Source organism: Enhydra lutris, unplaced genomic scaffold (assembly GCF_002288905.1).
Source record: "Enhydra lutris kenyoni isolate GAN:26980312 unplaced genomic scaffold, ASM228890v2 scaffoldscaffold22, whole genome shotgun sequence".
NCBI lineage: Eukaryota > Metazoa > Chordata > Mammalia > Carnivora > Mustelidae > Enhydra > Enhydra lutris.
Window position 1 is genome coordinate 8,143,544 of NW_019154106.1, and position 13,004 is coordinate 8,156,547.

At 62.8% G+C, this 13,004-nt stretch overlaps 1 protein-coding gene across 1 annotated transcript; it reads left to right on the forward strand.

Moving 5' to 3' along the window:
- The first annotated feature begins 8,331 nt into the window (after positions 1–8,331).
- LOC111149859 (REST corepressor 2) lies at positions 8,332–12,390 on the forward strand. Its single transcript, XM_022507163.1, has 12 exons — positions 8,332–8,541; positions 9,312–9,368; positions 9,678–9,758; positions 9,983–10,035; positions 10,122–10,283; positions 10,401–10,525; positions 10,625–10,694; positions 10,771–10,986; positions 11,330–11,407; positions 11,543–11,600; positions 11,750–11,979; positions 12,076–12,390. The coding sequence occupies exons 1-12, from the start codon at positions 8,415–8,417 to the stop codon at positions 12,388–12,390; spliced, it is 1,572 nt and encodes a 523-aa protein (XP_022362871.1). The 5' UTR covers positions 8,332–8,414.
- The last annotated feature ends 614 nt before the right edge of the window (positions 12,391–13,004 follow it).

Here is a 13,004-nt window from a genome sequence, read left to right on the forward strand (position 1 = left end):
AAGATGGCAGCCAGCACTCCTGGCTCAGCTCCCTGGCCTTCGTTCCATATTTGCAACGTGCTAATTGGGTTGCTAGTACTCTTTCTCAACCAATCATGCTGTCCAGGGCCTTGAGAAAGGCTGACATTGGGGTTCAATGGCACCATACGGATCCTCAGAAGAGAAAGGCAAAGTGCGAATGGATGTCAGCAGGTCAGACTTTCCGTTTTTTAAGGTTTTATTTGTAAGTAATCTCTATTCCCAACATGGGACTCGAACTTAAAACCCTGAGATCAAGAGTTGAGGGCTCCACCGACTGAGCCAGCCAGGCACCCCAGAAGGTCAGATTTTGAAGGAGATAGGTCATGATCAGGAGCTAGAACTTCAGCCAAAGGTAACAAGAAGTGGAGGACTGACTTGATCAGATTGGATTTGAGAAAGATCACCTTGGCTGCTGAATAAAGAATAGATTAGAAGGGAGCAGGAGAAGAGGCAAGGAGGCCAGCTGGGAGGCTGGCTCAGTGATGGGATGGGGGACAGCCGAGGGGGAGGGGATTGACAGAAATTGGAGACTGATGGACTTGGAAGTGAAGCAGAGAGAGGTGTGCAGGGCAATGTCTCTGTCTCTACTTTGGGTAAGGATGGGAAGGGGAAGTGGGAGGGGGACAGGAATGCAAATGGCTGGTCAAAAGGCTGAGGTCTGTTTTGGACAGGATGAGCACAAGGTCCCTGAGATAACTGCCGGCAGATATCCAGAAGGCAGTCGGTTGGATATGGCGGTCCAGAGCCTGGGAAGAGGGTCTGAGCTAGAGGTGGAGGCTGGAAAGTCCACAGCCTGGGAGTTAGGGATGTGGACTGGATCTGAAGCATCAACGGTGAGCATCAGGAGGCAGGCAGGAGGGGAGACTGGGGCGGTGGGGGGGCGGGGGACTCACATCTGGAGTGGGACAGCCCTTCTCTGTCCAGTCCTGCTCAGACAAGGAGAGAGACCGTGCCTGCCAAAAGTCCTTTGCATTTAGAGAAAACAGCCACTGGTGACCTTGGCAAGAAAATTCTCTGCGGAGTGGCAGAGGGTGAATCCGCACTGCAGTGGGTTGGGGAGTGAGTGGGAGGTGAAGACAAGGATAAAGGGTGTGAACAACTCTTTTAAGACGCCCAGCTTGAGAGAGAGAGAGAGAGAGAGAGAGAGAGAGAGAAGGAGAAGGCAGCGGTAGCTTAGCTGAAAGGGACGGCCAGTGGATGGTGAACATGAGACCGAGGGGTGCGTGTGTGTTGGTGTGCTGGTGTGTGTGTGTGGGGTTACCTGCGGGCCCATCAGTGGAGGGGGAGACCCAGGAGCCTGGGAGTGAGTTGGCCTTGAAGAGAGAAGATGCAGGTATATCTGGGAGAGGAAAGAGCTGAAGCTCTGGGTGTTCGGGCAGGCCTTGGAGGGGGCTCCTCCCAGTGGCCTCAATTCTTTCTGGAAGTGGGAGGCGAGGTCGTGTGCTAAGAGCCATGCAGCAGATGGGGCAGTCGGGGAGGAGTGAGAGGGGGCAGGAAGGGTGCTGGCTGCCGGGTCAGGAGCCCTGCATGTGCCCGGTTGGAGCCAACTTGCTCGCGGGAGCCAGCGGTCCCAAGGGAGGGGCCGGGCGTAGGGCATGCAAATAGGTGGGCTGGGCCAGCATTTCCAGGGCAGATGGGGCACCTGGGGCACCAGGTGGGGCTCAGCAGATGGTGAGCAGACCTGCTTGGCTGGATCAGAAACAGGCTAGAGGGGCGCCTGGGTGGCTCAGTGGGTTAAAGCCTCTGCTTTCGGCTCAGGTCATGATCCCAGGGTCCTGGGATCGAGCCCCACATCAGGCTTTCTGCTCGGCAGGGAGCCTGCTTCCCTTCCTCTCTCTCTCTGCCTGCCTCTCTGCCTACTTGTGATCTTTGTCAAAAAAAACCAAACAAACAAAAAACAGGCTAGAAGGCCCTTGAGTCCTGGGCTGGGAGAGAAGTTCCAACTTTGCCTGGAAGGCAAAGGGGACCCATGGAAGGTTATTGAGCAGGAGTGGGCCATGATACAAGCAGTACTGAAGAATCTGTATCCAGAGGGGTGCCTGGCTACCTCATTTGGAAGAAGATGGGACTCTCGATCTCGGGATTGTGGGTTCCAGCCCTCTAGATTGGGCATAGGAATTACTTAAAAAAAAAAAAAAAAAGAATCCGGGGGCACTGGCTGGCTCAGTTGCTAAAGTGTGTGACTCTTGACCTTGGGGGTGTGGGTTTGAGCGGTTAAGAATCCCACTCTTGATTTCGGCTCGGGTCATGATCTTGGGGTTGTGAGATCGGGCCCCGTGTTGGGCTCCGTTCTGGGCATGGAGTCTACTCAGGATTCTCTCTCTCCCTGTACTCCCCACCCCACTCACTCTAAAATAAATAAATAAATAATTAAATAAATAAATAAAAATAAATTTAAAATCTTAAAAATAAAATCCGTATCCAGCTGTGTGTGCATGATGAATTAGAGAGATCAGACTGAAGGTGGGAATCTGAAGTGGTTGGTGGATGGTTCTGAAGGGTGTCAGGTGTCAGAGGTCACAGAGGAAGAGTTTTTAGCGCTAGAAGTCAGACCCAGGAACCCTGGGGGGCAATGGCCTTCAGGCAGTTCACAGAGCATGGGCCCCTTCAGAGAGCAGAGAGGGGATTTCCAGTCCTGCTGGTGGGTGCTCCAGAGGACCCTTAATTTCAAGGGAAACCAGCACTGATAGAGGTTCTAATTACAGTCCATCCGAGGTGATGTGGGACCTCCCAATAATATGGTATCAGAATTATCGTTCTCTGAGAGAGGGACACACTGAGGCTCAGAGAGGCCAAGTGTCTCCCCTCAGGCCACACAGCAAGCAAGAAGCAGAGCCAGGACTCACCCCAGATCTGAGCTCAGTAGCCCACACTACTCCTGCACTTTCCCTGTTCCCTTTTTTTTTTTTTTTAAGATTTTATTTATTCATTTGAAACAGAGATTCAGAGACAGAGAGAGAGAGAGAGCATGAGCTGGGTGGGGGCAGGCAGAGGGAGAGGGAGAAGCAGACCGATGTGGAACTTGGTCCCAGGACCCCAGGATCATGACCTGAGCCCAAGGCAGACGCTTCACCATCTGAGCCCCCAGCTGCCCCACTTTCCCTGTTCTTGTCTCCTCTGCCATTTCTCTAAGGGTTCCTGCCCCACCTGAATGTGTTCTGGGAGATTCTGGTGGCCCTGGGCCAAGGAGCCTTGCTGGGGATTGGATCTAAAGCTCAGTAACTCTAAATGGCCCAGCGTGGGGGTGGGGAGACCTAGATCCCATACACTTAGCCCAAAAGAATGGGCCCCTTGGGGCGCCAGGCTCAGTCTCCCTGGGAGGACATTTGTGGCCAGGCTAAGGCAGGACCCCTCGGTCCGCGCTGTCACCGCCAGAGGGCGCCGGCTGTCATCCAGGTGAGGGCAAGGGGAGGCCCCCTTCCTGGCTTCCAGAGAAACGGAGCTGGCTCCTGGGTCTGGAAGCGCCCCCCCGCCCACAGGGTCCAGGGAACTCCTGTCGCCTTCTGTGTCTTCTTCTGTGTCTCTCGGAATGAAGGTCTTGCTGACCCTTCCTCCCCAGTTCCTGCTTTGCCCAGGGAGTCAGATTTCCTCAGCGTGGGTGTCAGGAAGCCTGGGGTCTCCTTGCTGACCTCCTGTCTCCTGCTCTGCCCTCCCCCAGCACCACTCCAGATGCTTCGAGGGCCTCACCTCCCTCTCGTGGCCAAAGCGCAGAAGCAGTGCCAAGCACCGGATCGTCACCTCTGTCACCTTCTCTCAGCTCTTCACAGCCCTGGGTGGGAGTGTGGGCTAGTGCGGGGGACCCTGAGCTGGACCCAGACAGGGGGGGGACAGCGCCCTGGGCCCCAGGGGGTTTGGGGAGCCGGAGGAATGGGATTCCTATCTGGGCAGAATTGAGGGGTGGGCGTCCTGGGGGGAGACCACCCCCTGGGGGGAGCCCCCCCCCCCCCCCCCCCCCCCCCCCCCGCCCCCCCCCCCCCCGCCGCCTCCCCTCGCGGGGGCCCCCCCCCCCCGGGGGGCGACCCCCCCCCCCCCCCCCCCCGCTGCTTCCATGCAGGAGGCCGTCCTTTCATTTCCCCAACTCCATCTCCCCGCCCCAGGCCTCCAGTCCAGGGAGGCACCTCCCCCCAGGTCCCCCCAGCGGCCCAGCCAGGTTTCACCTTAGATTCGGCCAACCTCCCTCCCCCACCCCAGGGCCCGCCCCGCCTGCCTTCCTCCTTCCCCGAGCTTAGCCCCTTGGCTGTGGCTACCGAGGGCCTGGCCGGGGTCCCAGGCACCACACCACAGCGGCCAGCCTTGCTGGGCCAGAGCTCGGGACAGTCCCAGTCTGTCTGGCAGGGCTGCGGGTTCAGGATTGGCTGGAGCTGCCCCCGCCTTTGGGAGGAGGGAGACGCGAGGGGAGGCCCGGTAGCTCTCTCAAGGTCACCCTGCTTTTCTCTCCCAGCATCCCTGTTCAACATTTGTCCCTCCTGTCTCACCTTGCCGAGAGAGGAGGCAAGATGCCCCACGGGCAGAGGACAGAGGAACCCAGGGAAGAGGACGCTTGTGTGGGGGGGGGGCTCCTGGCACTTATTCCTTCTGCAAATATTGAGTGCCTACTGTATGCGAGGCGCTGAGGACACAGGGAACACAGTGGACACAATCCCTGCCCACAGCCCAGCAGGGAGACAGACAGGAAATAAACAATCACACAAATAATGTAAATCATGTCCCTTAGCAGTGCAGCAGAAGCCCCAAGCTGGGGTTCGGTCTGGCTTCCCTGGGGATCTCAGGGGTGAGGGGTCTTATCTGGCCTAGGAGAGGAAGGCAGGCCTCAGACAGGGTGGGTGGCTTTTTGGAGGCCCGTGGGGTGCGGTGGGTGTGCCCCCCCCACCCCGCCCGGGGCTGAGCAAAGCCTCAGTTTCCTCCACCGGGAAATGTAGGAAATAAAGGTGCCCGGATCGCGGGTTTGCTGCAAGGCGATGGGCTGCGTCCTGGCCTACAGCCTTCAAAAAGAAGGCACTGTCATCCTCCCCGAAGAAGGGTGAGTGGGAGCTCACCAGTGAAGATGGCGGGGAGGTGATTCCCAGAGACCAGCGGCTCTCACAAAGCTCAGAGGTGGCCTCAGGGAGGTGAGGGACCCCAGTTCCAGGACCGTGCTACCGAGCTTTGCTGGCCCCTCCGCCACCTAAGGCTGGAGGAGGGGAGGGGCTGGTCCCTGGGCTGCCTCTCCGTCTCTTCCCTCCCACACCCCCATGTTCCTGGCCACGTGGCACCTCTGCGCCCTGGGCCTGGGCTGGGGGAAGATGATTCCTGACCTGGATGCTGGGGGAGCCAGGAAAAAGTGGGTGGGATTTGGGGTTCCACTGAGATCAGGTCTTATGGAGGAGCGGCTTCCCCTGCCCCTCGCCCCACAGCCCCCCGGGCGGCAGGGAGGGGGTGCTGTCTCTTTAAGAGCCTTCAGGCTGCTGGGAGCAGATGGCCAGGCCGGCCGGGGCCCCTTGTCCTTTGTGTGGCTTTGCACAAAAGAGGGGGCCAGCTGGGGAGGGGGCAGAGGCAGCAGGTGGGAGGGTGGGGCCTTGCCCCTCCCCCTCTTAACTCCCTGCCATTGCCCCTGGGAGGGGGCTCTTCATTAGGAATAAGCCTCCTCTCTGGACGCCTTGGCCCCCACAGTTGCCCCCAAACTCCTCGGATACCTCTCCCTTGTCCTGTCCCACCTCCTGGGCAGAAGCTTCATTGCACCAGGGCCTAGGGACTACCCCCACCCCCAACAACTCCAAGGAATAAGCCTCCCCTCCTTGCCCCTAACCTCCAGAGCAGAATCTTTCTGGGGCCCTGAGCTCCAGGCTCTAGGGAGAAGTGGGAGCAGAAAGAGATTTTTAAGGGGGGCCAGGGTGGAGGGGAGGGTGGGGGGAGAGGGGGACTTGAGATGGGGGGATGCCAGTGACTGGGGGTACCTGGGGTAGCCCTAGAGGAGGAAGGAGGCCAAAATAAGTATGATGCTGAGGCCTGGGGGTGAGGTCTGGGCCCTGTACCCCAGCTAGTTATTAGCCCAGAAGGAAGGCAAAGGTGGGGGGACAGGGGTCCAACTGAGGCCCTGCCTAACTGGAGGCCCCGGGGTGGGCAAGACGGAAGACTCCATCATATGGAAGAGGGCTGCCACAGGAAGGGCTGCTGGCCAGCCAGGAGGGGGTTGGAGGTGCAGGGCACCAGGAGGTGGCACCTTGCCACTCAGGAGGGGTCAGGCTGGGAGCCTCTTTTCATCTTGGAGCAGACCCCCTGAGGTCAGACCTGCCCTTGGCCCATTTATTCTCCTCCTTTGTCCAGACCTCCTTCCCCACCCTGGGGCTTGGTGCCCAATCCATGATTTAAGAGGAGGAAAAAGACTCCCTAGGTCTGGACCGAGGTGTGGCGGGCTACGTGGCCGCGGGCTGGGTGGCCCCATGTGGCCCGACAGCGCCGCAGCCGGGTGGGGTGGTGCCTGACTTGCCTGGACGCCTCCTAGGAGCCCCCAGGACCAGGCGGCCCCGGCCGGGTCGTGGCCCGACCGCAGGACCCCGGCCGGCTGGCCGCATGCAGCGGGTGGGGGCGGGGATCCCTGGCTGGGCCCCGGGTTGCTTCTAAATTTAGGAATCTGATTACAGAGTGGCCGAGAAAGGGAAGGGAGAGGAGGGTGCTAGCGCAGGATCGGCTCGGTCTGGGCACAGCGGGGTGTGCCCGGTGGAGGTGTGTCTAGGAATCTAGGGCTCCGGGTGGGAGGGGCGGCAGGCGGGGGCTTCGGCCTGTGTGAGCTGCAGCACGTGCCCTGGGCGGCAGGGACGGGCACGGGCGCAGCTCGCAGGCTCCGAGCCGCCGCCGGTGTGTGCGCTGGCTCTTTGTGTGCCTGGCAGGGTGGCTGGGTCTGGCTTTGAAAGTCTCTGCCCACCCCCTCCCCCATCTCCGTCTGTGCCGCTCTACCCGCTTCCCGGTCTGTCACTCTGCCCGCGCTGGTCCTGGGGGAGGGGGATGCTGCTCCCAGCTGGGGTGACAGTGAACCCAGTGGGGAGGAGACCCGGCTCCTCCCACTCCCTGCGGTCCAGACCTTCCCCTACACCTCCCACTCCCCAGTCCTCGGCCCCTTATGCCACTGTTTTGGGGTGCATTCTGCAGCAGTTAAAGGGAACTGAGGTGACCCCTGGGAACCCACAGATGCACCAGAAGCTAGGCTTGGGCCCAGTAGCTCTTGGAGGAATTCATTCCTCGCCTGTCCGGCCTCCCATCCGCTCTGGCCCCCAAGGGCGCAAGAGGGAGGGGGGTCCCCTCTTGCGGAAGGGGGGGCGGGGAGTTCCTTGGCAGGAAGGGAAATGGAAGGAAAAGCTGGGCTCCACCCGGGCGGGCGGGCAGGCGGCCTCAGGGCCCCGGGGGCAGGCGGCAGTAACCCGAGCCCACTGGTGTGCGGGGCTGGCGTGCGCGTGGGTGGAGCTGACCCCCGGCTACTCCTGGGGGGCAGCCGGGGTCTCCCCCCAGGGGCAAGTCCGGGAGCCCCGGGGCCCCGCGGAGGGAAGCGCTCTCCACCCCGGCCCTGACCCCACCCACTGGAGGTCTAGCCCCGGCCCCCAGGCCCCGCCCCCCGGGCCCTCCCTCCCACCCCAGGGCCAGATGTTCAGCTGGCGGAGGCATCGGCTGGGGGAGGGGTGCTGAGGCCGCAGCCGGCACTACTTCCCTGCCAGCAGCTTCATTGTGTGCGCGAGGAGCGAGCGGCGGCGGAGAGCGGGCGGGCGAGCAGCAGCCCGAGCGCGGCGGGGAGAGCGAGCGCGCCGGGGAGGGTGCGAGGTGGCGTCCGCGGCTGCGCTCCGCCCGCCTCCCGGCAAGTCTGCCCAGCGCGGCGCGCCGTGCGCGCCGTCCCGCCGCCGCCGCCACCGCCGGGACCCCGCCGCCTGCCGTCGCAGGCAGGGGTCTGGTCGGGACAGGGGTCCCCGCCCGGGGACGGGGGCATCTCGGTGCAGCCGAGAGGCGTGCAGCCCGCGGGGGGCGCCACTTGCGCCACAGCGCCCGCCCGCTCAACTGCGTGGGCGTGAGGGCGTTGGGGCCCCGGGGCGCCCCGAAGGCAGGGTGCCCCGACTTCTCCGGGGGAGCCCCAATCCCGTGGAGCGTCCAGAGCGAGCGCGCCCCAGCCGCACCGAACCTTGCGCTCATCCCCCGCGTACCCCACTTCTGCACAAACTTTTCTGACGCCCTCGCCCGTGGGGGTCGCGGAGAGCGCGGAGCTGTCCGCAGGGCTCCCGCCCCGCCGGACCCCGGCCACGCTGACCTCCTGCCTCTCGTAGCCTCAGTGGCGACCTCTCCAGGCCGGGCCGGGCACGGCACTCGAGGCGAGCGCGGCAACCACCGCGGCTCTCCGAAGGCTCCCGCGCCCCCCGGGGCAGCTGGGCGGGGTAATGCCCTCGGTGATGGAGAAGCCGAGCGCGGGCTCCGGGATCCTGTCCCGCAGCCGGGCCAAGACGGCGCCCAACGGCGGACAGCCCCACTCGGAGGATGACAGCAGCGAGGAGGAGCACTCGCACGGTGAGCCCGGCGGCCTAGGGTTAAAGGTGCACCGGCACCGGGGACGCGAGTGGGGCGGGGGGAGAGTTGCCGACCACGGGCGTTTGCGACTCGTGGCTCCTGCCTCCTAGGACTGGAGCCTCTAGCTGGCTTCTTCCCCAAGCCCGGGGTCTGCCGGCACGGGGAGTCTGGAGGCTGGGCCCCTAGCTGCCGAGGAGGCGGCCCTGCCCACGCCCGCCCTGCCCGCCCTGCCCGCCCTGCCCTGCCCTCAGTCTCTAAAGGACTCAGGCGGGCCTCCTTGGCGCAGTTTGGGCCGCTCATACCTTGCCACCTTACGGGGGACTGAGGTCTGGCTGGGGCAGGGGCTGGAAGGACACTTCCACACCGAGCTGTGAGGCTCATGTGAGGAGGAGCCTTGGCTTCCCTGCAGGGCTATGGTCCAGGTCTAGGGGCAGCAGACCCCCCTCCCCACCTCTCCACCCCCCGCCAGAACAAAGGGCTCTGCTTGGCCTGGGCTCTAAACTGGCCCCTTGTCCCCGCCACCACCCCGCCCCCCCACCCCCTCCACTATGGGCTATGACTAGGCAGGGTCTCTCATCTTCCAGTTTCTTCTGTGGCTGAGGGTAACTGAGGGGAAAGATCAGGGAAAAGTGAGCCTTCTAGAAGGTGAGGGCCCTGGGTGGTCAGGAAGGAGAGCCCCCGGCCAGCGCCCCCCACCCCTCCCCACCACATCCTCCTGTCCTCCCCGCCTCCCTCCCTGGAGTCCTGAGTGCCTCCCCCTGGCTCCACAGACAGCATGATCCGCGTTGGAACCAATTACCAGGCCGTAATTCCGGAGTGCAAGCCTGGTGAGTGGCAGGACAGGCTGCGAAGGGAGGGGAGCAGAGGGCCCATGGCTTGGCCCTGAGCCCCACCTGGGGGAGCCCTTGGCTGGTGCCCACTGGGAAGGCAGGCAGGCAGGCAGGCGGGCGGGGGTTGGTAGCCCGTGGCATGGGCTTAGCTTTCCTGCTCTGCCTTCCTGTCTGGGTCTCTGCCCCTTCTTCCCTTCTGGGCCTCACCTCACAGGCCCCACGTCTCTGCCACCCTCTGGCCACAGGTCTAGACCAGCGCTGCTAGGCTGAGCCGAAGGTCTTCCCCTTTCTGGTCTTGTGTTTCAGAGAGCCCAGCCCGCTACAGTAACAAGGAGCTGAAGGGGATGTTGGTGTGGTCGCCCAACCACTGTGTGTCAGATGCCAAGCGTGAGTGGGCAGGATCCCGGTTCGGTCACATCCTTGGGAGCTGGGGGTTTGGGTTCATGCCAGTCAATGACTGGGCTGGAGGCTTAGGTATGTGGGTTCAGCCCCTGCCCTGGGGCTCAGGCTCGGGGGCCTAGCCCCTGGGGGCCTCCCTCCATCTGGGCAAGCAGGCTTGGGTCGGGAGTGGTAACCCCTTCTCCAATACCGGGCCCCTCCCATCCCTGCAGTTGACAAGTACATTGCGATGGCCAAGGAGAAGCATGGCTACAACATTGAGCAGGTGAGCCCTGGCCCTGTAGGTATCGGGGGTGGGGATGGGACAGTGCTGGGGGCAGCTGAGCTGAGTTGTTCCCTCTCCTGGGCCAGGCACTGGGCATGCTCTTGTGGCATAAGCACGATGTGGAGAAGTCGCTGGCCGACTTGGCCAACTTCACCCCGTTCCCTGACGAGTGGACCGTGGAGGACAAGGTGCTGTTTGAACAGGCCTTTGGCTTCCATGGCAAATGCTTCCAGCGGATCCAACAGATGGTAAAGCCCCTTCGCCCCAGCCAAGTGTTCCTTAGCCCTTCTGGTTCTGATGAGCCTGCCCTGGGTGGGCGGTGCAGGGTCTGGGGTGGGCCCCAGCCTCTGGCATTGCCCTTCCAGCTCCCTGACAAGCTGATCCCCAGCCTGGTGAAGTATTACTACTCGTGGAAGAAGACCCGTAGCCGGACCAGCGTGATGGACAGACAGGCTCGGCGGCTGGGGGGCCGAAAGGACAAAGAAGACAGGTGGGGGTCTTGGGGGCCCCGGGGGAGCGCACACTGACCTCTGGGGAGGGGGTGGTCCTGGCCTCTGCCTCACTCCCTTCCGGGCCCCTGTGTCAACAGTGATGAGCTTGAAGAGGGCCGGGGAGCCGTTAGTGAGGGAGAGCCGGACGCTGGAGACCCTAAGAGAGAGGTGAGGTCCGGCCCTGCCTACCTGCCTGCCCTGTCCCTGGGCTCCCCACCACCCACCCCTCTCCTTTCCCTGGCAGCCTCTGCCCTCTCGGCCCCTGAATACTCGGCCAGGCCCCGGGAAGAAGGAGGCCCAGGGATCTCAGTACCGTCACCACCCGCTGCGAACCCGACGCCGCCCACCCAAGGGCATGTACCTGAGCCCTGAGGGCCTCACGGCTGTGTCAGGAAGCCCAGACCTCGCCAACCTCACTCTTAGAGGCCTTGACTCACAGCTCATCTCCCTCAAGCGCCAGGTGGGGGCCTAAGAGAGGAAGGGGCTGTGTGGAGGGGGTGGCGGGCAGCCCAGGGAGCTACAATTTTTGGGACAGCTGGGGTATAAGAGGGAGAAGTCCAGATGCCCTGACTGCCTCTGCCCCATCCTGTAGGCTTTGGGGTAACTGGGTCTTCTTTTCTGGGCCTTTTGAAGAAAGCCCTTTGGTCCGTAAGAGGGGAACAAACTGCATGGGGTGGGAGGGGTGAGCTGGGTGGTGGGTGGGTGGCCATGAGCCATGTTGGCGCAGTCCAGCCGTGGCCAGAGTTGGTCTTGGTGGCCTCTCTGGCAGGAGAGCTTGATGGGTCATTGCTCGGCCTTCTCAGGTACAAAGCATGAAGCAGACCAACAGCAGCCTCCGCCAAGCGCTGGAGGGGGGCATCGATCCACTGCGCCCCCCGGAGGTGAGGGGGCTTCAGGCCTGGGTGCAGCAGGGGCTACTCCCTTGCTGCCCAGGGGAGCTGAAAGGGGTGCTCTGGGGGGCGGGGCCCTTTGTTTGCATAGTTTTGAGTCCAAAGGATAAATCTTCCGCTCTCCAGGCCAACACCAAGTTCAACTCTCGCTGGACCACCGATGAGCAGCTTTTGGCCGTACAAGGTGGGTTAGACTGCGGGGGGGGCTTATGGAGAGCCCCAGGAATCTTTCCCCACCCTCCAAGGAGCTGGGGCAGAAGGGAAGGGAAGGTTCAGGGAAGGAAATATTCCTAACGGGGTGTTCACCCTTGGCTGCCCTCTTGACCCTTGTAGCCATCCGGAGGTACGGCAAAGACTTCGGGGCTATTGCAGAGGTCATTGGAAATAAGACCCTGACCCAGGTGAAGACCTTCTTCGTGAGCTATCGGCGCCGCTTCAACCTGGAGGAGGTGCTCCAGGAATGGGAGGCCGAGCAGGATGGGGCCCCCGGAGCCCCAGTCCCAATGGAGGAGGCTAGGAGAGGGGCCCCCTTGCCGGCCCCAGCCCTCGAGGAAGACGATGAGGTGAGGGGCTGAGAGGAGCGAGGGTTGGAGCCGGCTGTGGTCTTAGGTGGGGGCGAGGCTGTGCTGGAGCCTGGTCTCCCTTCTCTCACCTCTCAGGTGCAGATCACCTCCGTCTCAACGTCTGTGCCCCGATCGCTGCCCACCGTGCCGCCTCCACCGCCGCCTCCCGCCTCGCTGTCCCAGCCACCGCCGCTGCTGAGGCCGCCTCTGCCCACGGCGCCCACCCTGCTCCGCCAGCCGCCCCCACTCCAGCAGGGCCGGTTCCTCCAGCCCCGCCTGGCCCCCAACCAGCCCCCACCACCTCTCATCCGCCCTGCTCTGGCTGCCTCCCGCCACGGTGCCCGGCCCGGTCCTCAGCCCCCACCCACCCTGATTGGAGCCCCCCTGGAGCCTCCAGCACCCTCACTCTGAGCCCTGAGGCCCTCTACCCACCAGAGGCTCCAGAACCCTGTTGCTGGCCATCCTTGGACACCTCTGGCTTCACTGAGGACGGAAGGGACTCGAGCTCTTGGGCAGGTCTTTCGAAGTCCCAGAGCTGCCAGTGGGCACAGTCTGGACCTGTGGGCTCTGCAGGATTCTGGCAGTGAAGTCTCTCGGTGCCCACCCCAGCCAGGGGCTGGGGCTCAGGGGCCTTCTGAGCTGGCCTGAGGGTCCTTGCTCTTCCTGGCTGGGGCTGGAATGGCTGCCTCCTAGTCTGCTGGGGCTTGGCCTTTGGGTCTGGCCCTTTGTGTAGAGGGGGTAGTGATCTTAGCTTGGGGGATGGGGGAAGAGGACAGCCTTGGCTGTTCTTCCTCTTTACTTTCTTTTAGCAATAAAGTCCGGGTGAGGTGGGGAGGGGGCTGGAGGGGGGAGGTGGGCAGAGAGGTTCCTTTGGGGCCTGAGTGTGGCAGAACTGGATGGGCAGCTCTCCTGTCTTCTGGAGTCTGCAGCGAAGTGCTGAGCTCTGAGGGTGCCCACTGGACCCACGGCCTGAAAGCTTAGAGAAAGGAGGGCTGGGAACATATGCAGACATGGGTTTATTTTTC